The sequence below is a fragment of the Bombyx mandarina genome, chromosome 28 (genome assembly GCF_030267445.1).
Source record: "Bombyx mandarina strain Sakado chromosome 28, ASM3026744v2".
Lineage (NCBI taxonomy): Eukaryota > Metazoa > Arthropoda > Insecta > Lepidoptera > Bombycidae > Bombyx > Bombyx mandarina.
The window spans coordinates 41,217-67,159 of NC_143233.1; the positions used below are offsets into that span (position 1 = coordinate 41,217).

General features: G+C 45.5%; 1 protein-coding gene across 1 annotated transcript; it reads left to right on the forward strand.

Moving 5' to 3' along the window:
* The first annotated feature begins 23,454 nt into the window (after nt 1-23,454).
* A1 (actin A1) lies at nt 23,455-24,938 on the forward strand. The gene has a single exon (XM_028184179.2). The coding sequence runs from the start codon at nt 23,532-23,534 to the stop codon at nt 24,660-24,662; it is 1,131 nt and encodes a 376-aa protein (XP_028039980.1). The 5' UTR covers nt 23,455-23,531; the 3' UTR covers nt 24,663-24,938.
* The last annotated feature ends 1,005 nt before the right edge of the window (nt 24,939-25,943 follow it).

Genomic DNA, 25,943 nt, shown 5'->3' on the forward strand with positions numbered 1-25,943 from the left:
TCCCATATCTGTACCGGTTAGGAGACTATTAGGGGAAACCCAAAAAAAGACACGACCTGCGTAAGAGCAACTGATGACAGAAAGTCACACATGTAAATTTATCCTTGAATAATCCTTGAACCAAAACATTTACGTAGAACAGGCAAGGATGTCAAAATAGACTGAGCTATCAAAGCTGCAGTCTGTGAACTTGAACTCAACAGCGCGGATAATGCATGCCCGATCCTGTAAACCAAAACACGTCATTACGGATCCTCCCGATCCATTAACGGTGCTTTAAGATACAACAAGCACCGATCACCGTCCTCGTCGGTGCGCGAGTTAACCCACAGCCCACTGAGTTTCTCGCCGGATCTTCTCAGTGGGTCGCGTTTCCGATCCGGTAGTAGATTCTGCGAAGCACTGCTCTTCCTAGGGCCAGTGTTAGCAACACTCCGGCTTGAGTCCCGTGAGCTCACCTACACGTTAGGTCGAAGCTGAAATAGCCTCTCAAGCCTATCAGCATAAGTAGGAGAAAAAAAAAAAGGGGATAATGGTAATCGCATAATGTCTAAATAAAACAAAAAAAGTTTTTATAAATGCCACATTTTTACGTAGAGCTAAATAAGATAAAAAATGTTTTTGACATTTCATTGCATTACAATCCAATTTTAAGTTATGTTCAGGGTTCAAAGCTCATAAAGAAACTTTTTTTTAATTACAAATACTACATTTGCTTGCGTGAGCTCATAGATATCATCACGAAAATGCCGCCAGCCACCTTGAGAGTTGAGACCTAAGTCTCAGTTGTGTGGTATGACACATCACTCTTGCACGGCAGTAAAAAGTAAAAAAATGCCTTCCGAAAAGGAGGAAATATCGAGAGCACGGAGCCTGCTCACCTAACACCCAGGGTCCTCTTACAGTGAAGAAAACCTCGTGTCGAACAAGTTAACAGATATCGATATGATGATAAGCTAGTTAGTTCCTTTTGTGTGCAAGCGTGAAGTTTGTTGTGAAGTCATGGTGGCCCAAATGTTAAGACGCCCGGTGGGCTTGTATTGCCGAGTTTCTGTGTTACTGTTCAAATCGCACAGGGGATACCAATTTTAAATATTAAATTATTATTTTTGTTTTTTTTCATTGCTTAGGTGGGAGGACGAGCTCACCCTCGCACGAGCACACCTCGGCCCACTTGAAGTTACGTTGTTCTGGAGCCTATAGACATCTACAACCTAAATGCCGCCGTAGGTGGCCATATCACCTAATATGAGTTCTTAGATCTCCGTTTTTAAAGTACAGCGGCTGCCCTACCCTTCAAACCGAAAAGCATTACTGCTTCACGGCAGAAATAGACAGGGTGATGATGATACCTATCGTTGCCGACTCACGAGACGTCCTGCTATCATTCGAATTAGGCGCGATAACTCCATCTCCGCCATCAAAATCTTTGGCCAACCCATACCGTGGACCTCGAAGGCCAGTAAGTTTTTAAAGAATAGCCGTCGGAGTGCCGTGGTATGTAAGGAATGTTAATCTTCACGACGATCTAAATGTAGAACCGATACATAAGTATCCTAAGAAATTGCCAGAACGTTACTTTTACAAAACGGCGCGACACGATGCGTTTAGGCTCTTCAAGAGCTCGACGTGCGAACTGATCCATAAACACAACACACTGAGTTTTTCGCCGAAATTTCTCATTGTGTCGCGATTTCGCTCCGATGATAGATTCTGCGAAGCACTGCTCTTGCTAGGGCCACTGTTAGCAAACTCTCTCAAGTTGAGTCCGTGAGCTTACTTATCAGTCGTTGAGTAGCTGGAATGGCCTCATAGGCTATCAACGATTAGATAGAAGAACAAAAATGAGATACGTACATACTCAGCATGTGCTCACGAAAGACTTCGTTTAATAAAAATTCGCTTAATTTATAATTTGGATAAACTACAAGTGGTATGGCGTCTTGTGGCCCGATTGGATAGCTACCACTGCCTAGCATATTTTTGCCACTGAGTATTGATTTGAAAATTTAACAATTGGTACTTCGGCCTCATATTTCAAAGTAGCATTCACGCTGTGATGTCTATGAGCTCCGGTAACCGCTTAATTCACATATCAAATAAATAAAAATGTCATGAAGAAAAAATAGGTTTCGTTCTATATGAAAAAGCAGTAAGTGCTCCTGTCGACTAAGACAGTCTCTGACGGGATAGCATTACAGATGTCATTGCCTCACGGTGTGTTGAGGGATGTCGAAATATGTATAAACTCTTATGTCTCCTAGAGTTCCCTCATAAAGCTCGTTGCGCTGTCTCTCCATGCCTGAATCTCATCGTTTCGTGTAGTTTCTTCAGGAATGTTACAATCGGACGCCGACTACATTTTTTTTCCTACCTATGCTGATAGCGCTCACGTGTCTCAAGCCGGGAGTATTGCTAGCACTGGCCCTAGCAATGGTAGTGCTTCGCAGAATCTACCACCGGATCGGAAACGCGATCCCCTGAGAAGATCCGGCGAGGACGGTGACCAGTGCTTGTTGTACCTAAAAGCACCCCCGACTACATCGAAGAGAGACTGTATTTCCCAATATCGTGGTACCCAAAGTCCGGGTAGTGGTGCTTAGGAAGGCAAGATGGCAAAAAATTAAAAGGCAATGGCGTGTTGCAATTCTGTCAATCTCAATAAAAACTGACAGCCTGTGTCAGGCATGAGTCACCTGTCGCATTAACCGTAGCGAGGACGAACAACGCCTCATCCGTACAACATTTATTATTATCTAATGAACTACAGCTCAACGTAAACAGTGACTTACTCTCGAAATACTCTACCGACAAAATAGTACACGTGGCGAACTCTGAATTAGACAGACAGAGAAAAAACACGACGATGTACTAAATTATATAGGCGAGAACGAGATAGAAATACTGCATCGTGACTCCATTTCAGGCGAAACTGTGGACTGTAAGTCGCTAGAGAGGACCTACATGCCACAAAAACTGGTAAGAGAAAATGATTTCTCTGACCTGCAGAAAACTGCTGAAATTTGTGTAGCCACGAATAAATGAGTTATTTCTGGATTTACACAGAGCCGTTAAACAAATTTCATTTCAATCTCGCCAAGCTTAAAGTATAAAATAAATATTGCAATGAATTCCACCGAGTTCGAGGTTTAAGCTGAATTTCGTGGAGATGACACAGAATTAATGTGTATGAAAATGTATCTCAAGCTTCTACTATTTTGACACACTAAAACACAGTATGCGTAGTTGGAAAAGACCGACACGGCCGTGGGGTACGATTTATAATAACACGCAGGTAAAAAAAGTTTCAAAGCTTACTGCCAAAGTAATTTATGCTGTAACAGCTAAAGTTAAGATTGTTAGTACATTAGCAACACAGTTGAGTGGAATATTAATAGAAAGATGCAGAAATGCGCGTGCGAAGCGGCTTATTTGGTTAGTGGATGGAGTCGCTCGCGATAGTAATGTAACTGCGTATTAAAGTCCTCAACAGAGGTAGAGGGTAGAGCGCGCCCAAGAGATGGGCCATTTTTAGGGTTGTCCGGAAGATATTAGTTATCGATTAGATATCGGTTAGATATTATTTAAGCGATTATTAAGATATTAGTTAAGCGATAAGACTAAGCGTTGTTGCGTTCAGTCACTGCTGTTTCGTGTTCCTGGATTATGCACTTAAATTTGTTAATCTGTAAAGAGCGAAAAAGGGCTATAAAGTTTTATACTCATGAGGTTACATTTACTGCTAAATCAAACATAGATCATTTTGCGCAGGGTCGGTCGTCAGCGAGGGCCATGCACTGGACTAGTTTTGGTTGATGAAAGCCATGACGAATGAGATACATTTCGTCAGTTCCCCTAAATTGAAATTTAAGATGAATTTAACAAATTGATGCAGAGTATAACAATACGTCTGAGCATACCCAAATAGCGTACTAAAATTGGGATAGATATTTGCAGCATGCTTAGTACGAAAGAGTTTGCAGGATACCCTCCGCCTGGAAAGAAGTGCTTAAAATGGTACCCGCAGTAAGCGATGTCGTCTGAGGAAAGTAAGAAGACCTCACGGCCCCTTGTTGCTATGTGATGTCCTGATGCATGGGCATGGTCATTCGCTGTACGACGCCGTATAGCGAATGACCATGCCCACACTGAGGTTTGAGGTCGGGACTTTCATATTTTGTCCACCCTTAAAACTAGGAAGAATTCTTGTCGATAATAACGATAATTATTATTAAACAAGAATCTCATATTTAGTATCGAAACGCGCGGGCATTCGATGTAAGATAATACTAATTGCTAATCTCTTACATAGTAATAATACAATGTCTAGAAAAAAGGGTTGGTTTTGGATAAATAGCGTTTATATTGTATTTTTTTTTATTGCTTTGATGGGTGGATGAGCTCACAGCCCACCTGGTGTTAAGTGGTTACTGGAGCCCATAGACATCCACAACGTAAATGCGCCACCCACCTTAAGATATAAGTTCTAAGGTCTCACGTATAGTTACAACGGCTGCCCCACCCTTCAAACTGAAACGCATTACTGCTTCACGGCAGAAATAGGCAGGGTGGTGGTACCTACCCGCGCGGACTCACAAGAGGTACTACCACCGGTAATTACGCTAATTACTAATTAATTTTGCGGGTTTGATTTTTATTACACGATATTTATTCCTTCACCGTGGAAGTCAATCGTGAACATTTGTTGAGTACATACCTAGTCAGGTCATAAATTCTGTCACATGTTTAATGTAAAATAATTGAAACAAGTTTATTCATTATGTAACCATTCATATACCAAAATGAACTTAACAAAACATAGATTCTTATGACACTAAAGTTTATTCAAAATGACCCTTGTGATTTTGAATACAGGCCTTCAATCTGCGCGGCCAGTCGTCTATCGCAGCACGAACGAGGTCCATGTCAATATCGGCGGCTGCCTTAATCAAGGATGTCTTGAGTAACTCCAAATTTGGATGAGGCTTTGAGCACGCCTTTTCCTCCAAGTGTTGCCATATCTTGTAATCTAACGGATTCAAATCTGGACTGGAGGAGGGCCAGTCTTCGTGCCGGATGAAGTCGATTTCACGCGCCGCCAGCCAGTCTTGTGTGCTCTTCGCTCTATGAGCTGGCGCCGAATCTTGTTGGAATACCCAGTGCCTGTTATTGAACATGGTATGAGAAACAGGTTCCACAAGGTTCGTCAGGACTGTATTTTGATACACAACTGAATTCGTTTTTACACCTTTCTCACAAAAATGTACCTCTGTTAAGCCCCAAAAAGAAACTCCCAACCATACCATGAGCGAGGATGGAAAATGACCTCGTTGGACACGCGGAATACGGTTGCTCGCTTCTTCACTACTGTGTGCGTACACCTTATCATTTTTTTTGTTGTAGCTCTCTTCTACAGTAAAAATGTTTTCATCCGAAAAAAGAATTTCCCTTTTATTTATTCCCGCGTACCGCTTCAACAAAGCGCGGCATCTCTTCAGTCTCAGGTCCATTAGACGAGCATTCAAACGATTTCCTGTTTTTCTTCGATATGCCCGAAGCCCTAAGTCTTCATTTAACACCCTTTTCACCGTGGTTCTGCTTAACCCCATCTGAAGGGCCAACAGTTTCTGCTTACGTTTGGGATTTCTTTGAATTCGCGCCTTCACAGCTTTTATCACTGCTGGAGTCCTAACAGACCGAGGGCGACCACTTCTTGACCTGTCTTCTACACTAGAGTCTTCATTGTATCGTTTGATGGTACGATAAACGAATCTTTTGGTTATATTAAAATTTTTCAGTATGTTAAAAATTTGAATTGGCGTGTAACCGCAACGATGAAACGCAATAACTGCAACACGGTCTTCTTTAAGCGTCCACTCCATATTTAAAAATGAGTAAAATTCTAAAAAGTATACATTTTTATTTTCATGAACAATTAGAAATTCGAATTCAATAAACTTTTTTGTGGCCAGCATTCTAAAAGAAAAGTTTATACTGTGTGACAATACTTATGAGCTGACTAGTTATTTCATTAGAAAAATTGGTACCCGCCTGCGGGATTCGAACACCGGTGCGTCGCTCAACACGAATGCACCGGACGTCTTATCCTCTAGGCCACGACGACTACATTAGATGTCGAACCTACTATTACTGCGACTCCACTACGGCTCGACGGCTACTATGCTTATTATATTAATAAATAAATTATAATAACCACTGCCAATTTGTCACCAAATTCACATTCTGTATCAATGGCCACCATAGTCCATGGACATCAGAACATAGAACCCGCCACCAACCTTGAGTCGTGAGCTCGAAATTATAATTGACTTTGACACTTGATTATGCCGACATACATACATATACACCGATCATCTGACGCATTAGAACTCACAAACTCTACCTTACCTTAATTAATTAACCTTTGACTTTGACTTTACTACATACATGTAATTACTGCGGACAACTGTATGTCCCTGATGACAGCACCCGATGTTGCCTGCCAGTGGCGATGCGGAGGGGTACCCTAACCGGGAAAAAACGTCCGTAACGTAAGATTTTTATTAGTAATGCACACAGTGTACGACTTAACTTTATAATAACGTACAAAAAATAACATATTTTTTTATCTATCATTGACCATGATCTCAGAGCGCTATGCGCAATACACTAACTCTTATGCAAACACACGTGAATGAAGTGTAACACAATAAGTTCGCACGTTACCGAATGACCGTGGGTTGTTGCGAAACCTCCAGTTTTATTTTCTTTATACCTCGAATAGAACTTAAAATTAATATTTTTATAATAAGGAACTTCGTTCCTATCCGGTGTCCCACGACACCACAAACCTTTTTTTTTCGCAATATGCAACAACAAGATGAATTGTTAAATAAATCAGTTCGTAGCGGCGAACCGTAATGAAACCGAAGCACAAGCGGAGCGCTGTTATTGTAAGAGAGATGTGTACGGTTATTTGCTGCATACGTTACCAGGCCTCGTTACTGTAGTGTCGGAGCTGGCTGCCTTCTCTACTACAACACCGTAAAAGTAAAAGAAAAATAAGCAATGCAGCAGGTATACACTGACACTCGAATACTCCCGGTTGTCTGTAACCCATTTTGACGGTCGCGGTCCGCCGGGTCTCAACCGTCTCCTGGACCTTATAGAATCAATGTGATGAATGCAACATTCAATTAGCCTAGTTTTATACATTGAGACTGGCATACGACTAGTTCGTGTATCAGCGGAGGATTCCGCTCCAAGTCAGCGAGGCGGCGGTCTACAGGAGCTGCTGCAGGACACACCATGGTCCACTGTCGGGAAGTGCATTTGAACCATTACTACTCAATCTATATCTATATATATATATATAAAAATGAATTGTTGTTCGTTAGTCTCACTAAAAAAACTCGAGAGCGGCTGGACCGATTTGGCTAATTTTGGTCTTGAATTATTTGTGGAAGTCCAGAGAAGGTTTAATAGGTGGATAAATATGAAAATACTCGGAATTCAATAAAAATAACAATTTTGTTTTCCCTTTGATGTGTCCCGCGTCGGACGGATTCCTTTTGTTTGTTTTAAGTTTATTTTATACAAAAGTTTAGGTCTTTTATTTATCGATTGAGGCAGTACGAAGTCTGCCGGGTAAGCTAGTCAGCTATAAAAATGATTACAAAATTCATATAATTTAGCCGTAGACTCAATTTATATTACAGTTTAGTTTTATTGCTCGTCTCATTAAGACGAGAGACGAGATTTTAATTTCGTTTGGTACGTGGCATGGCATGTAGTACTGCCTAAATAGTCAATACTGTGGCATCCTCCGATGAGGGCCAAATTAACGTGGCTACCAAATGCACCAAACATGGTCGGCTCTTTGTGTAAATCCCCTGCGGATTGAGGGTTCCAGTTAAATCAACACAATAAAGGACAAATTAAGTATACAGGGCGGCCCGCGCTGCCCGCACCAACGCAGTAACCAGCTCTCTCATAGTACACCGCACTGTGACACACGCACACAGCTGTACCGTCACGTCCATCCAACAGACCAGCTCAGAACAGAAAGGGTCAAGTCGGTGGTAGGAACTCATCTATTAGTGACTAAGACAAACACTAAAAAGCTAGGTAGGAGACGAGATAAAGTAATACTGCTACTACAGACTGATAGCGCTGTATCTAGATCTTCTAATCATTGGATAGACTACACTGCTATCTTTATGGTCGTCAAAACCCGAAGACGGCCGCGGTGGCATTTTTTTTTTTATAACCTGTGTGGGCAGACGATCATACGGTCCACCTGACGGTGGGCGGTTACCGTTGCTCATGGCCTTTAGCAATTCAAGGGGCAGAGCCAAGCCGCTGCCTACCGTTAAGTAGGTATTCTCCATAAGCCCCGTTTGAAAAAGGACATGCCATAGCGGATAGTACGCGGTAAAAAAGATCTCTGAAAACGCACTGTGGATGACCGCAGTGGCTCCAGGTAGTATGGATGAACTCTACTCCGGCGGCGGGTGGTGCATAGGTAAAAAGAGAGGATGGTATCATCTCAAACAACTCCTCAGAGCGCTAGTATTCTAGTAATAGCACCATAGGAACGAATACACATAGCAACAAGGAAACTTAATCAAACTTAACCTTCAGTGTTTAGAAAAATACAGTTTGTAGTTATAAATGAAATGCTATTTCAATTAAGTAGACCTTTACAGGTACTTTCAAATCGACGTCATCACCGAACAAGAAGAAGATAGAGTCGGTAGGAACCTCAGGACTTGCTCTATTTTCATTTAATTCAGTTACACACTAAATTTCCTAGACTGATCGTAGAAGCATACGATGCTTTATAAATTTACATTCTATCTGCTCAGCAATACAGTTGTAAAATATCAGAAAAAAAACCTAAAATTATTTTAAACGAACTACTGATCTAAATTCGACCGTAATCACTGACACCTCTAGGTTTAGATTCATTATGTGTATCACATACGCTCTTCTGTTTTTGTTTTTATATTTTTTGAATACGTATTATTTCCAAAATATTTTTATTAATAACACTAACTAGTTTTTACCCGCGACTTCGTCCGCGTGGAATAGTTCACAAATAATGCTTTATTTTAGAACAAATTTGGTTAGCATAAAAACGTTATAGTGAGGCAACCTTAACATATAGACATATGCTGTTGCGGACTTTTTCTTAGATCTTTTAAAGGGGAACAATTCCGTCATACATTATTTTAGCGAAACTTTAACCGTTTCTACAGCGCACGCAACGAAAGCTCAAAAGGGGAAATAACCCGATTTTGAAATACGTATTCTTTATTGGTGCTCCGCTTTTATTGGTCTTAGCGTGGTGTTATATAGCCTATAGCCTTCCTCAAGAAATGAGCTATCTAACACTGAAATAATTTTTCAAATCGGACCAGTAGTTCCTGAGATTAGCGCGTTCAAACCAACAAACTCTTCAGCTTAATAACATTAGTATATAGGTGAAGCTCGCCACTGGATACTTAGAAAACAAAAAAGACAATGGTACGGAACTATATTTCTTCGCCTATTTATAAATAGATAAGCTGATTTCGCGTCATGAGTATCAATAAAATGTTAATGAAACGAAGCCGTGCCGGTGCCTCCAGCCAACGATACAATAATTGTCCCCCGTGTTTAGTTAGTTGTCTGCCGGTCGTCAATTAGCGTTGGTATTGCGTCGGGCGGCACGCGACCACCGCCGCGATGCGCACTTCGCATCGCGTGGGATATCTGCTATAGGCACACAGAATACACGCTTATAGATGAAACTTCAATAGTTTATATTTTCTTTGAATCTCTTGCACTTCTAGATTGAACAAATCTATGATTAAACAAACAAACAGAACTTTAAGATCAGAGATTTTGAATTGGATTCATTTAAATATCATACAGTTATAATTTTCTAAACATTCATAATGTACCCTTGTTGTACAGACCTCTGTGAGAGCGATAGCATAACCCTCACTAATATTTGTAAAAACAATTCACAAGTTATTTGACAGATGGCTGAATCTCGCTTACGACATTTTCAAGATAAACTCGCATATATACAAGTTCCGAACAACAACATTCGGATGCCCGGGACACCAGTGCTACGAGGCCCCTATTGTTTGTGCTGTGCAATTGTGTGTGCCCAAGAGTGAGAGTGTTTCATCTGGAGTTGCTGTTTCGGAGTGGAAACGCCCCGAACAGCGAGACGAAGGACCCGGGAACAGGTAAGTGGATCGACACTTCTTTCCTTAAACGATTAGTTTAATACGGGTAGGTGTCGACCAGCCTGTGTAAGCTGCGTTACCGTTTTATTTGAATATAAAACCGGCGAACGTTAGCGCCACTGAGTCTGGCCTCCCTGTGTCATTCCCAGTCCTCTCCTACCCTTCGGGGCTAGGCGGGGCGGTCGCAAAACCCGATAAACTGGTCTACGTAGAAGGTTGTTGGCGTTTGAACCCCCTACCGTTAGTTAATTAAGTCTAGACAGTAAGATTAATTAATCCCTTATTTTTATAAATTAATTTCTTAGTACCATTTAATATAATAGTAGTAATTTTATTTTGTTATTTCATTAGTTTACCAATTAATTTAATCTACCCGCTTTTAACAAAAACAAGTGGCGCTGCCATAGAATATTAAAATTACGTTTGTCTTTTGTTTTGCATCTACCTACTTTTAATATCACATTTTGTTTAACATAGTTTAGTTTAAAAATTTTAATACATTGATTCTGGCGCACCGGTCGGCATTCATAAGTGGTCTATGCTGTCTATCCATCCATTGTTTATTTAGAGTTATCCTGATTTGCTTTATTAAGTTAGTGTTAGTATTTAGTGGGGTTCCCGTCTAATTATTCCTTCATTTGATTGAATTTAATTTAATTTATTATCTTGTTATTTTGTTGTTTTATTTCAGTTTCTTTATTGTTATTTTTACTTTATTTTAGTATAGGTTTTCAATAGTTGGGTGTTCAGTGACCCTTTTACTAGTGAAATTCGCTGGTAAAAGAGAGTTACTCAACAATCCGGTAAGTTAATTGTTTGTTAAGTACATTTGTATAATATAGGTTGTTAATATATTATTATTAATTTGTTTATTTGAATTCTTTTGATTCATTAAAGACTAGTTGTACCGGAACCGGGACTCACCGCTTGTCTAACACTGACCGAGTACAGATGCAAGTGTAGTTATATTATTTAGTTTAGTACATTCATTATTAATTAGCACTTATTAGTTATCGGTAGATTTTAATTTAATTTCGAGCAGTTAGTCTAGTTAGTCTCTTTTCTGTTATTTTATAGTTATAATTATATAATAGCAGTATCCCTTATTGCCGGTTAACCGGAGCCCAGTCTAACAAAATAACATACCAACTGGCAACGCTCGGGAGTACCAATGACTCAACCATCGTAGGACCAGGGAAATCATGTCGTCGGGGAACTCACCCCCGTTAATCAGCACACCCGGCCCGTCCAATAAGGGACGTCAGGCGATTCACAAGCCAACACCTGCAACCCGTACAAGCTTGACGGGACTCGGGCTGGACAGCCAGCCCGGGCCTTCGGTCGCGGCCCAGGGGTCCCCGAGGATCGGACCGAGGGAAGGTAATCTTCCCTCGTTGACCGATCCCTCCGGGCCCTCTCGGCCGCGGAAGAAGGCCAGGTCTGAGTCTGACCGAGGCTCGTCAAGCGACAAGGATAAGCGTCCGCGACTGGGTCCTTCCTCCAGATCGGAGGGAGAGGAAAGTGCGACCACATCCACCGATCATTCCTCAACTGAATCCGTGACTCCTTCCACGTCTAGATCTTCGTCCCCCTCTGGGAGCCCAATCCCAGCCAATAAACCAATTCCGAAGCCTAGGGCCCCCGCCAGGACAGGGACAGCCCTTAGGCAACTACGATCCCCTCCACGCTCTCCCTCCCCAACGTTATCCCCAATCCCGGTGGACTCAACCCGAGGTGCCCCCGCCCTAAGCGGCACGGCGGGCAACCTGGATTCCACCAGGTATATGGACCTCGAGTCCACCAGACCCCAACATATTCCCTTACCGACAAACCCCAAGCCTTCTACCTCCTACGCTGCCATGGCAGCTAGGCCAGGTATTCCTACCACCCAGAGGACTTCCCAATCCCCAAAAGCCCCTCCCCCGAGGTCGAAGGGTCGTGCCCAGGAGGTATTACGTCGACACCCACCAATTATGGTGGAGGCCCTCCCAAATTGGCCTCGCCATTTGGCGGCCATTAGGGAGCGCTTAGGTCGAGCTCCCTCGGCGCGACCCTTCGGCGCCGGTTTTAGATTTCTGCCGACGTCGGTCGAGGAGTACAGGGCGGTCCAGGCCTACCTGTCGGAGGCCTCTGCCAGGGATGGTACCATTAAATGGTACTGTTATGCCCTGGCGGAGGAGATGCCTTCTAAGGTGGCGGTCCGGGGCCTCCCTGCCGACACCGACGAGGCAGAAATAGTCAATGCCCTGAAGGAGCTGGGATTCCCGGCTCGATATGCCAGGTGCATCAGGTCCCAGAGAGGGCGACCGGGCTGCGTGTTTCACGTAGCCCTGGACCACCTCTCAAGGGACGACCTCGCCCGCTTGTACGCAGTCAACGAACTGTTGTACTTGCCGGGGGTGACAGTTGAGGGATGGCGTCCAACCCGAGGGCCCGCGCAGTGTCATCGCTGCCAGGCCTTCGGACACGCATCCTACAACTGCCATCGCGCGGTCCGCTGCGTAAGGTGTGCCGGAGAGCACATTGTAGCGGACTGCCCGAGGCCGAGGGACGGCCCATTCTCCTGCGCCAATTGTGGGAAGGACCACGTCGCCGTCGACAGACGGTGTGCGGTCTTCCGCAAACGGGCCAGGATGATGGGAGTCACCGTCCCTCCTCCTGCGCCACCGGTGCCTCGAGCCGGGGGTGCAGCTCCTCCGGCTGTACTTCCCATAGTAAGGGGGAAGGGGAAGGGGAAAGGGAAATCTTCCCTTCCCCCGGCCCCTCCCCCTCGAAACTCCATTCCGTCCGCCGTGGTAGTGGAGGCTGAGCCGTCAGCGACCACGTTGATGGCGCAGGCCAACCGGCCGCGGCGGACTAATAAACCCATTCCCGTTCCTCGTGGTCGCACTTCCGCTGGTGTCACACCTACACCTCGCCCGACCGGCGGTCCTGCACCCGGAAAAAATAGTAATAGGAACAAAAAGAAAAAAGATAAAAAAAAAGAAGCACGAGAGAGAGAGGAAGCCATCAGAACGACTGATGCTGCACCTCTCGAACAATCCCAAATGGTCGTTGAGACAATGGAGGTCAACGAGGCCTCCCCTACTGCCCAAACATCGAACTCCAATCCGCCATTGCCATCGGCCCATCTGGCCGAAGACAATTCTAATCTGAACAGCCAGCCCCCCCTTCCCCCCCGCCCTCAGCGCGAGCGCCGCAGCGGTCGACAGGCCTCTCAGCCTGCCGGCTTTGCTGCATGGCTGCTCACACTGTGGGAAAAATTGTCCGAGGTGATCTCCGGAGTAATCCGTGAGATCGCCTCGGGAGCCAGTCCCTTCGGGGCGCTCCTGTCGGGGTTCTACCGAATGATTGCGCAGTTCAATGGCTAGCCAGGAGCTGCGCATCATTTATTGGAACCCCGACGGGATAAAGTCCCGAAAGAACGACCTGCTTGTTCTCGCCCGGGAGTACAACCCTGAGGTTCTGCTCCTGGGCGAGACCTTGTTAAAACCTCAGGATGTGTTCAGGATTCCCAACTATTTCATGTACCGACGTGACGAGCTTACCCCTGCCGGGCGGCCGTTCAGGGGCACTGCGGCCCTTGTCAGGCGGGACGTGGTGCATGATCAGTTGGATTTGCTGTCCTTCTCATCGACAAGGTCAGTCGGTGTGAGGGTACACACCTCGGGGGGAGATATGCGGATTTATGCCGCGTATAGACCCCCGGGGCCTGAATTCCACCCTGAGGATATAAGACGGGCCCTGAATTACGACAGCCGCCCAGCTCTGCTGGTCGGGGACCTCAACGCGAAGCACGTCGCGTGGGGTTCCCGACTTAATACAGCAGTGGGCAGGCGGCTGTTAGAAGATGCCGATAGGGGCGACTACTCTGTGGTCGGCCCTGATGAACCCACGCACGTCCCGACCGCCGCGCGATACCAGCCCGATGTGCTGGACGTGTGTGTTCATAAGGGGCTACGGTGCCCCGTAACGATCGAGGCACTGTACGACCTGGGTACCCCACATCTCCCTGTCCTGGTGACACTGGGAATGGGGCTCACCCGGGTTGCGACTTCGCCCCTACGACCGAAGGTCGACTGGGAGCTCTTTAAGAGACGACTAGTCGACCTTCCCGTAATTCAGGACCCCAACACCCCTGAGGGGGTCGACGACGCGGCAGTCCGCCTTGTCGACTCCATCAGGGGAGCGATTGACCAGGCGACGACTCTTGTGCCCAGCGGCGGGCCCAGAGGTAGACTCCCGGCCCATCTGAAGGCGATCATTCGCCGGAAGAGGGGCCTGAGGAGGCTCTGGGCGACAACTCGTTGTCCCAGGATCAAGCGTGAGCTTAATGAGTTGGAAGCGGAGTTGGCGGCGAAGATTAGCTCCTTTCGGGGCTATGCGTGGGAGGAACGGATTGAGGAGGCCCGTGAGGACCCCTCTTCCGTGTCCCTCCACCGACTTTGCCGCCAGCTCTCAAATCGGCCTGCCCCGACTTGTCCACTCGTGGACGAGAGGGGCAACCGATGCTTCTCGGCTCAGGCCCGCGCCGATGTCCTGGCCGCAATGCTGGAGCGGCAGTTCGTTCCGAATGACTCTGCACCCTCAGAGGCCGCATTCCACCAATCGGTGGAAGAGAGCGTAGCGAACCTACTCTCCTCCCCGGTGCCACCGTTGGGAGATGATGTTTTCATCACTCCCAGTGAATTGCGCCTCTCCATCAAGCGGATGAAGAGGCGCAAGGCGCCGGGTGAGGACGGTATTCCCTCCCTCGCATTCTTCCATTTCCCTGAAACGGTCGTGTCATATATGACACGGCTGTTTAATTCCATTCTGTCCACAGGACACTTCCCGGGAATTTGGAAATTGGGCAAGGTTATCGCCTTGCCCAAACCCGGCAAGGATAGGAGAAATCCCTCCAGTTACCGTCCGATCACCTTGCTGTCGCATGTGGGCAAGTTGTTCGAGAGGCTGCTGCTGAGAAGGGTGTCGCCGCACATCCTTCCCAGACCCGAGCAGTTCGGGTTTCGCAGCGGTCACTCGACAACGCTGCAATTGGTCCGCGTCATGCATCACTTGGCGGATCGGTCCAACGCGCGCCAGTACACGGCCGCAGTCTTTCTCGATATCGAGAAGGCCTTCGACCGTGTCTGGCATGCGGGACTGATCCACAAGTTGGTGCAGAACACGGACCTCCAGCACGCCTACGTGCGACTGCTGGGGTCGTACCTGGAGGGAAGATCCTTCTTTGTCGCGGTCGAGGGCGCCAAGTCGTCGGTGCGCCCAGTCTCGGCCGGAGTTCCCCAGGGAAGCGTCCTGGCTCCATTCCTCTACGCTCTCTACACCAACGACATTCCCACGCTCGAGGGTAACCTCCAAGCGTGGGAAGTAGACGTGAAGTTGGCGCTGTTTGCCGACGACAGCGCCTACTTCTCGTCATCCAACGTCCCCTCTGCGGCCATTCTGAGGATGCAGAGGCTTTTGGACTTACTGCCCCAGTGGCTGGACCGATGGAGGGTCGCGGTCAACGTGGGGAAGACTGCGGCTATCCTCTTCGGTCCGGTCCGCACAACAGTCGTCCCGGGACAGCTCAGTCTCCGTGGCGCTAATGTCGAGTTTAGATCCAGCGTCCGGTACTTGGGGGTCGATATCGACCGGAGTTTGAGGATGACCGCCCACGCCAATAAGGCGTTGGCGGCCGCTCGCTGTGCGAGATTCCTCCTCCGGCCGGTGTTGGCCTCTAGGTTGCCGGTCAGGACTAAGCTCGGCATTTATAAGACGTATGTCCGTTCCCGTATCACGTACGCAGCTGAGGCCTGGTATCACCTCATCCCGCAGGGTATGCGGGCGAGGTTACAGGTCCAGCAAAATCTGGCTCTTCGCACGATAGTCGGAGCAGGGCGTTACGTCAGAAATGACGTAATCGCCCGGGATCTGGATGTGGAGTCGCTCGAGGAGTTCATCCGGAGGCTAGCTCGTAATCTTTACGAGCGGGCTGACGGTGGACCCCACGAGCACCTCCACAATATAGCTCCCTTGCACGCCAGACCACCTGATGGTCGGGCGCTACCAAGGGAGCTACTGGAACCCCCGGCTATGGTAAGATAGTCGGGTTAATCGGAGTGATATGGGAGTGCTCATAATGAGTGCCCCCATGGGACTGAGCTGTCCACACTCGTCATGTCCCCCACATCGTTGGGGTGCCCCCTTATGGGGACCCATTTCCCACCCCCGTTGGGTGGACCACTCCCCCGTCTGGGGAGTGTTTAACATCGGTCCCTCCCCGCGACGGTCTTCCCCTTCTGGGGAGCCCCTAGCGGGTGAGCGCCAAACCAGTGCCGCGGCTCCCCCTCTGGCTTGTAGAGGTGGGGCCGCGACATGGGGCCGGTGGCGGGCCCCACGGTTGCTGACTGTTGTCCTGGCTTATGTATATAGTAGAGTAGTTAGTTTTTAGTTAGTTTAGTTAGTTGTGTAGTTAGTTGTAAGGAAAAAAAAAAAAAAAAAAAAAAAAAAAAAAAAAAAAAAAAAAAAAAAAAAAAAAAAAAAAAAAAAAAAAAAATTATTATAGCATTAGGAAGCAGAGGACAGCAGCCGGCGCCGGGGTGCGTCGTCCGCGGGCACCACTCCTCCTGCATCATCAAGCCCGTCGTATTAAATATATGTATGTATTTTTGTCGATGTGAGTGTGCCGAAGCACGCTGCGAACAGCCCCCCCCAATCCAGTCCTGCATCCATTTCACCCCTGCCCTATGTGGCAGGGAGCGTCTGCCCGGGTAGTGGGGTTTACCCCGAGGCCCGCTCCGTGCCCCCGTAAGGGAGTACGACGACCCCGAAGAAGAACATTCGGATCATCGGTCTACCGAGCAATAGCACCCGCTCGGTGGAGGATCTTCGCTTTACTTCCCAATAGCGTTATTGCATTTTATGAGCAAAAGAAAGATTACTATTTTACACCACACGGAATTCCCACGTACGACACAAAAACACAATACACATAAGAATGATCTGCGAATGAAACTAAAAATGAAATCAAATAACCTTGTTATTGATGTTCCTCCAAAGTATGAATTGGAATCAACGAAAGAACAAAGCCTTAGGCAATAACTAATCATCGACTGCCGCTCTACATCGCATACTCTATGCGGCTCACTAAATTAGTCCGACACGTGACTGATAGAGATTTAATTTGGTCGATTATTGTGCACCCCCCAGACGACACACAGCTTCCAGATAATCATCTACACAGAATATATTTTTACATTATTATTAGTGGATTCTCTGTCCTTACAAGCTTGCGCTGACAACCGTTCACCGGGATAAGATTGAGACACGAGATCGTAGTAGCATCCAGTGTGTGGAGTGACGGTTAGTCAACCCTACTACTCACGTCTGCGGAGCCACATGTTCGAGACTAGTCATGTCGCACGACATCTTTAGGTTTTTTAAAAGCACGAAGTGTCTGGTTGCTATGAAGATACTTACAATGTCCTCGACGGCAGCCCGCTAGCCACGTGGACCCACAAGCCGCTAGCTGTAGGATAGTCACGCTAAGATCATGTTGCATCAGACATAGTTGGGGCGGCTCGTACACTTGTGGCCCGCAAATTACCCTACCAGAGTTTACGCTAGCTTTGTAAATATTGCAGGTTTTATTTAAAAAACTTCAGGCGGATTCTTCAGAAATAAGATTATTAAAAAAATATTATTAGAATGTTCTAGAGCGACAGTGAGGTCCCGAGTCTTCAGTCAAAGAGTACTAGTCCAATGTTAGACTGGACGCTCGGACCAAAACAAACAGAAGTTCTCGATGTCACGCAGTCAAACACATCAACACCCCATACGGCTTCCGGTGTCTCGTTAACAATCAAACCTCGAATCAAAAATGATCATAAATCATATCTGCAAATGACACAATACCGTCGAAAAATACTGACTCAAACAATTCAAATGATTTTCGCTCTTAGCAGGCAAAAAATAAAAATCAGTTTAATGTTTTTTAGGCTTTCAATCATGATTTTTTATTTGAGAACGTAATTACAATAGTCACGAATTGTAATAAATATAAAAAGTAGATTCTAAAAGAATAGCCTTTATGTCTAATAGGGGTAAAGAATAAACATCCATAATCTTGTTGTGTGATATACGTCATTCTAGAATGAGTAAAACCTTGTGTGTAGGGCTGTCGTGCACAAAAGGAGAAACAGATTAAAAACTTGGTTCATATCAATTTGTAGGGCAATTAGGGGAGATCGGGCGTTCAATAAAAATGATTATTTCGGTTTAACGAGTCGTGTAATGATAGTCAATTATATTGTAAGTGCCGTGCGCTCACTAAGGGGTAGGCAGCCCTTTATTTTTACTAAAAGCAAAAAAAGACGTAATCTTTTTATTGAGGCCTGAGTTCCAATATCTTAGTCTGAATTAACTTTAAATAATTCTGTAATTCGCAGGCGCGATGGGCTCGAAAGCCTTTACGGGAAACAAGAGGATATGGCATCTCTGGGTCCTGGCGGCCGCTTCCTACCTTACGCTTATACAAGTAGGTACTATAGGAGATAACTAGGTACTAGGAGTAGGTACTATGGGAGATACTACGTATTCAAGAACAACGTGCAAAAAATACAAGACTAAAACCCTGGCCCAATCAGTTTGAGCACTCCCAATACTGAGCAGCGGTATGTTTACACTAGCAGTCAGTCAATGCTGAGTAAAGTTTATTGAAAACAAAACCTACATCAGTATATTTATAGCACACACAAGTTCACTGCCGAAACACAGCCGATACTGTAACCGTAGAGCCATACAACCAGCGGTTTTCGGCATACATAGCTATTCTGCACTATCGTTTTATTAACACCTTTGTTACAGGTAAGTATTATTAAAGCAGTAAGACGTTCGTCAAACCTATAAGGAGGTCACAAACTTCCAAAACATTCTGATAAAAGTTGTTAAAGAATCGAAATTCAGTAAGTTTTATAGCGCAGTATAATAATCATTCTTGTAGCGGTCGCATCCAGCTGGTTGTATCTTATAATACAAAAACTGAAATCATAGACCGGGGGTTTTAAGCGTTGCAGTCTCTGTTTTGTGACGGGTCCCTTTTTTTTCTTTTTTTTTTTGGTATCGATGGAGAATCCCAGTCTTTACGGACACGCTGCCGACGGGGGTCGGACCGGGTTATGTCGGACTCCGCGCCTCCAGTGGAAAAAGAGGGAGCGGTTGCGAACCGAGGTCCGCGCCCTCCCCCAATTAGTCATAGGAGACTACGCCTCTAGAAAGGCGCGCTGGGCTAAGTTCGGCTCTCGCCGAACCCGCCCCGCTTAAACCCCAACGAGATCCTCCACTCCGGCAGGGCGGGGACCCAGGTACCGCCATGTGTGCGCCATGGGCCCGCCTTCGCTGGATTCACCCCAATGTTACGTTGGGCAGGATCTGCCACCGGGAACTTCTTCCCCCTCTCATCTCCACGACTCGTGAGGGGTGCACCGGAGCCACAGCTTTGTGACTGGTCCTTAGGTGTTAAATATATTTCTTTTGATCCAAATCCAGCATAAGCTAGACTTTTTAGGGCAGATGTTTTTGACCATCTCTGTGATAGTGAATGTTCTCTCCGAAGAATAACCGCCTAAAGCATTGGAGTCATAATTTTAGGCTGTTCTTCTGCCTTGACGTACCTTCAGACCTAATCAGATGAGAGGCCTTGTTTGTGTTCCCAAACAGCTCACATGCTCTCGCTAAGGTCATTATCATAATTCTTAGTATTTCGTGCCTGGTTGATAGTTTTTTGTATGTAACGGTTATACAATCCTTTCCCTTCCACAAAGTTTTCGCATATATTTTTCCCGGCTACTTAATGAGGACTTACTTAATTAAGGAGCTTAATGTGGATTAGTGCTGCGCATGTGCAGCTCAACTTCCGACTCAGGGTCGCCTCGCTTTAAAAAAGTAATGTAGTAGTGATTAATACCATTTTGGTGGTAGGATCTCTTGTGAGTCCGCACGGGTAGGTACCACCGCCCTGCCTATTTCTGCCGTGAAGCAGTAATGCGTTTCGGTTTGAAGGGTAGGGCAGCCGTTGTAACTGTACTGAGATCTTAGAGCTTATATCTCAAGGTGGGTGGCGCATTTACGTTGTAGATGTCTATGGGCTCTAATAACCACTTAACACTAGGTAGGCTGTGAGCCCGTCCACCTAACTAAGCAACAAAAAAAATATTGAAATATTTTATTCGTGATTCTAAAACTACGCTTTCTAGAACGCATTCTTGACACCGTGACTTAATATTGTATTGAAAAAATCAGAATTTTAATACTCATAAAACTGATAAAGATAATTTTTAAATATGTGAACAAAAAAGCTTTTAATAGAACCAAAAATATTGATTAGAGATCTTTAGGACTGCGCCCGCTGCGTGGCCCGACATCTGTAGTCACACACTGCAGATGCCAGCCGACTTGACTCTGGTCAAATGTCAGTTTAAAAATACAGACTCTGAGATAAACGAACTGATGGTAGGTGGTTACCGTCGCTATTAGCAACGGTAATCGACCTTATATACACTCAACTAATTAATATTTCAACAATTGTAATACATACATTTAAACTTTATTATACATTACTATTGCATTCTTTCTGGAAAGTTAATGAATTTTACGTGGCACTCTATTAATGTAATGTTAGAAAGTGAGGAACACGCATCTATAGTAGGATAAAATGTTTAATCTTACTTTCATGAATTTCCCAACAAAAACAATTTAACTATTATACTCAACACATTTTTCAGCATACATTGCGGCATGACAATTCATTGCTTACGTTTCCATTGAAAGAAAAACCGTAATGTATGAGTAGTATTGTCGATTGCCTCAATCAATGCGCAGATCCCCTGCTAACGGTATTGGCATTCAATCGGATCAATGAATCAATTGCAGGTCACAGGGCGGTTAAATTTAACTCGACTTGTCACCGACTAACTGCATCCGTGGTGAAGTTCAATGTTTGTTTTGATACTAAATCCGTTTGTTATGTTCATTACTTAAACTCCATATCTATATATTAATAGGTGAAGGAAAAACTTTGTACCCCTTTTTACGAAAATTGCGCGGAAGGTAGAGTATGAAAATTCTCACACTTATAGAGAATAGCGACCCGCCCTCGCTTCGCTTCGGAAACATTAAAACAAACATGAAACCAAAAAAATAATTTTTTTTTTTTTTTAAAAAAAGTAGCCTATGTTCATCAGGGACAATGTCGGCTTCTAATGGAAAAAGAATTGTTCAAATCGGTCCAGTAGTTTCGGAGCCTATTCGAAACAAACAAACAAACAAATCTTTCCTCTTTATAATATTAGTATAGATATAGAGAAGGACTGCACAATGCTAATATATTTTTTAAATATTCGATAAAAGATACTTTAAATCAATAAAGAAACATTACACGCACTACCATGTATTTGACACACACACACATATACTCTTTGTTTGTTGCACTGAAGTATTGACAAACTTTTGTTATTGCTTAAAGTCTGTAGTCAAATTGAGAATAGGTTAGTATTGTTTATCTTTAATATTACGAGTATTTTTCTATAGTGTAGTCTTGGCGAAATCTGTAACAATAGGACCATAATAATGTTGAAACTTATAATTCAATTAATTATAGTCGAATTTCGACTACTGCAGGACCACTAGTATAAATAATTATATGAAAATAAATGAACATGATCCATTATTACGAGAAAAACACACGGACTACATGATGCTAAGTAAAGCTTAGAAATGCCATCACCCATTTTGAGACTTAAGGTGGTTGACATCTCCGCGGCTCTACAGCCCACCTGACGCGGGCTCTCCTGACGCGACTCTACGATGGCGTGGAGACGGTAACCGCTTACGATGGTGAGTTAAGTTTGCCAACGACGACAACCAGCATTTTCACATAAAGGAACATATGTTCACAACAAGTAAAGTTATACATTCGATGCGATTTGAACACATGTAACAAAAAGTAGGTTGTTTTTTGCACTGGCACACAGCTCCCGTGGGACTAAGCCGTTACTTTGAGAGATGAGGTCAATGTCTGAATTGTATGATACAGTTTACAGGCTCCCCCCTCACTCTTCAAATACGAATGCATGCTATGTATACGAGACCTTTAAATTTTTCCGTAACTACTGTAGGTAGAGCTCATTCTGAGCACACGCTGACAGGCAGGAATCCTACCTACTTCAGCCCCACAGGGTTCATGGGTTCTGGCTTAACATTAGATGTGCCGCCTGCTCACCGTTCTATTTAAACTAAAAAATAAAATTTGAGGCGAACGTCACCATCTAGTGAAATGATTTGTAATAAGCACTTCTTATATGCCACGTTACTGTACATCATATATTTTTACCCCACATCACGGTTAACTCTACATAGGTACATAATATCACTACATAGTATAAAACAAGTCGCTTTCTCTGTCCCTATATCCCTATGTATGCTTAAATCTTTAAAACTACGCAACGGATTTTGATGCGGTTTTTTTTAATAGGTAGAGTGATTGAAGAGGAAGGTTTATATGTATAATAACATCCATTAAATAGTGGAGAAATCAATAATAAATTACAGTTTCCGAACCGAAGCAAGGGCGGGTCGCTAGTAATATAATTTTTTTTTTGCTGGAAACTATGCGTGTTTTTTCAAATAATATATATTTCTTTTGGGTAGTTTTCCAACTCCAATTACATATCAGGCGTCATTAAAAAATACTACGGAATTTTGTGGTCTGAATAATATGTAGGTATTGATATTAAGCATTGGTCATTTTGTCTGATTTTAATGCTTTTTATTTATTTATAATGTATTGAATTCTTAGTTATTATCAGTTTGAAGAATTATAAAAATCAAATACCTAAATAAAATCTATATTTTTTATTCGCATTGTACATATTTCTGAACTCGAAGTACGGTCGAGCGCGGCGCCCATCGCCCGCAATGGCTCGCGGCGCGCTCAAATCTTTTCGCGATTTAATCTGTTTTTAACCAATTTTCGGTACAAAATATTATTGAAAAATAATCCAAATCTGTTATTTATTTATACAGTAAGTTCGTTAGACAGGTAAGTTAGTGTAATTGTGTACATTTCGCGTGTATTATCGAACGCGATCGTGGAGAGGCGGGGGCGACCCGGCTCGCCTTGTATGGAGCGCGGCCGCGGCTCACGCGCGTCCTATATAAGAAACCGGCGCCGGGAACCGCCGCACTCGCAGTCTCGCTGCCGTAGAGTCAATACCAGCGTCCCCAACACAAAAACACACAAAGTTCAAGATGTGCGACGACGATGTTGCTGCGCTTGTAGTCGACAATGGCTCCGGCATGTGCAAGGCCGGTTTCGCCGGCGACGACGCGCCCCGCGCCGTCTTCCCGTCCATCGTGGGTCGCCCTCGCCACCAGGGCGTGATGGTCGGTATGGGCCAGAAAGACTCCTACGTGGGTGACGAGGCCCAGAGCAAGAGAGGTATCCTCACTCTGAAGTACCCCATCGAGCACGGTATCATCACCAACTGGGATGACATGGAGAAGATCTGGCACCACACCTTCTACAATGAGCTGCGTGTCGCCCCCGAGGAGCACCCCGTGCTGCTCACCGAAGCCCCCCTCAACCCCAAGGCCAACAGGGAGAAGATGACCCAGATCATGTTTGAGACCTTCAACTCCCCCGCCATGTACGTCGCCATCCAGGCCGTGCTCTCGCTGTACGCCTCCGGTCGTACCACCGGTATCGTGCTCGACTCCGGAGATGGTGTCTCCCACACCGTGCCCATCTACGAAGGTTACGCTCTGCCCCACGCCATCCTCCGTCTGGACTTGGCTGGTCGCGACTTGACCGACTACCTCATGAAGATCCTCACCGAGAGGGGTTACTCGTTCACCACCACCGCTGAGAGGGAAATCGTTCGTGACATCAAGGAGAAGCTCTGCTATGTCGCCCTCGACTTCGAGCAGGAGATGGCCACCGCTGCCGCCTCCACCTCCCTCGAGAAGTCCTACGAACTTCCTGACGGTCAGGTGATCACCATCGGTAACGAGAGGTTCCGTTGTCCCGAGGCTCTCTTCCAGCCTTCCTTCCTGGGTATGGAATCGTGCGGCATCCACGAGACCGTGTACAACTCCATCATGAAGTGCGACGTCGACATCCGTAAGGACCTGTACGCCAACACCGTCATGTCCGGTGGTACCACCATGTACCCCGGTATCGCCGACAGGATGCAGAAGGAGATCACCGCCCTCGCGCCCTCGACCATCAAGATCAAGATCATCGCTCCCCCCGAGAGGAAGTACTCCGTATGGATCGGTGGATCCATCCTGGCTTCCCTGTCCACCTTCCAGCAGATGTGGATCTCGAAGGAGGAATACGACGAGTCCGGCCCCGGCATCGTCCACCGCAAGTGCTTCTAAGCAGCGCGGCCGCGTGACCCCGGTGCTGTGTGGTGTTGTGCTCGTCCGAGTTCTGAACGCAACCGTCAGTACGTTGTACCTAGTGATACCTGAGAACTGAACATCTAATCTAACGCCATCTATTCTAATGTAATTTATTGTAAAATTTTATATAAATTTAATTTCTTTTTTATTTTTATTATATACACGGGATCGTTGTGGATCTCAACGCCAAATGTAATTAATAAATAAAACGGTTAATTTATTTATTTTAATTACATTATTTCTTTTTATACAGTCGTTGACTTTGGATTTATTCAAATTATTCCTCGCACCCTTGCATCCCTTCACATAGATACGAGTATGACGAACGACGACAGACGTGTCAGTATCGGAGTCAGTGGGGCTGCACCTGTCCGTATCTGGGTCAATTCGGTTGCCAACATTCCCGAGATCGCTCGTCCCGTAGGTAGTTGTCAATGAGTCCCCGAGTGACGCGCCGCGCTGGTCGCCCCGCACTCGCAGTACCGATATAGCAGCGGAGGTTGCCCCACACGCGTCGAAATTAGCCACCATGCTCACTACCATACATAGTAAAGAGTCGACCGGAGTCGATTCTCTAAATATAGTTCACAATCAACAGGGACGGGCGATTCTGATTCTAATCGTGCGGTAACAGCAACTAGTTTAGCGTGTACGCTCTCGTTTCCGTAAATACAACATGCTCTGTGGACGTGTGGTGGTTCAGTATCATCGGCTCGTCTATAAATATTCCAGTCTCCCGGATAGTTCGTCTCGAGCGGTTTCTATCTGCAACTTATTGCCGCGTGCTTACTTCACATCTGATGGTTTAATTATAGTGACTCAGCCGCGTTCTGTTGCGCATCACTCTCAAACACATGTCCCTGGTCTGCGACAGCGCAGGGGCCGCCGCTTGGACGCAGCGAAACGTTATCATCACCCGTTCTTTGTTGTTATCGAAGCGTGCCTTGTGCTTCGCCAGTCCCAGGGTGCTTGAACTGTGATGATGTCCACCTCGCCCGCCACGTTTGCGTCATCAAACCTAAATCTGTTCGCATACTGACCTCATTCCCTCTTGATATTTTACGGTTTATTAATACGTTGACACTCCTCAAATTACTGTCGACTTAGAGAAAATTTTGCACTTTTCGATGAAACCGCATGCTACTTCTGACCTTCTACGTTAATCGTATATTTAGTCGATCGACTGGAGTACTCAGAAGTGGTCCACTATATCTCTGACACAATCCTGTGACGTACGAACTCACGCAGAGATATTTT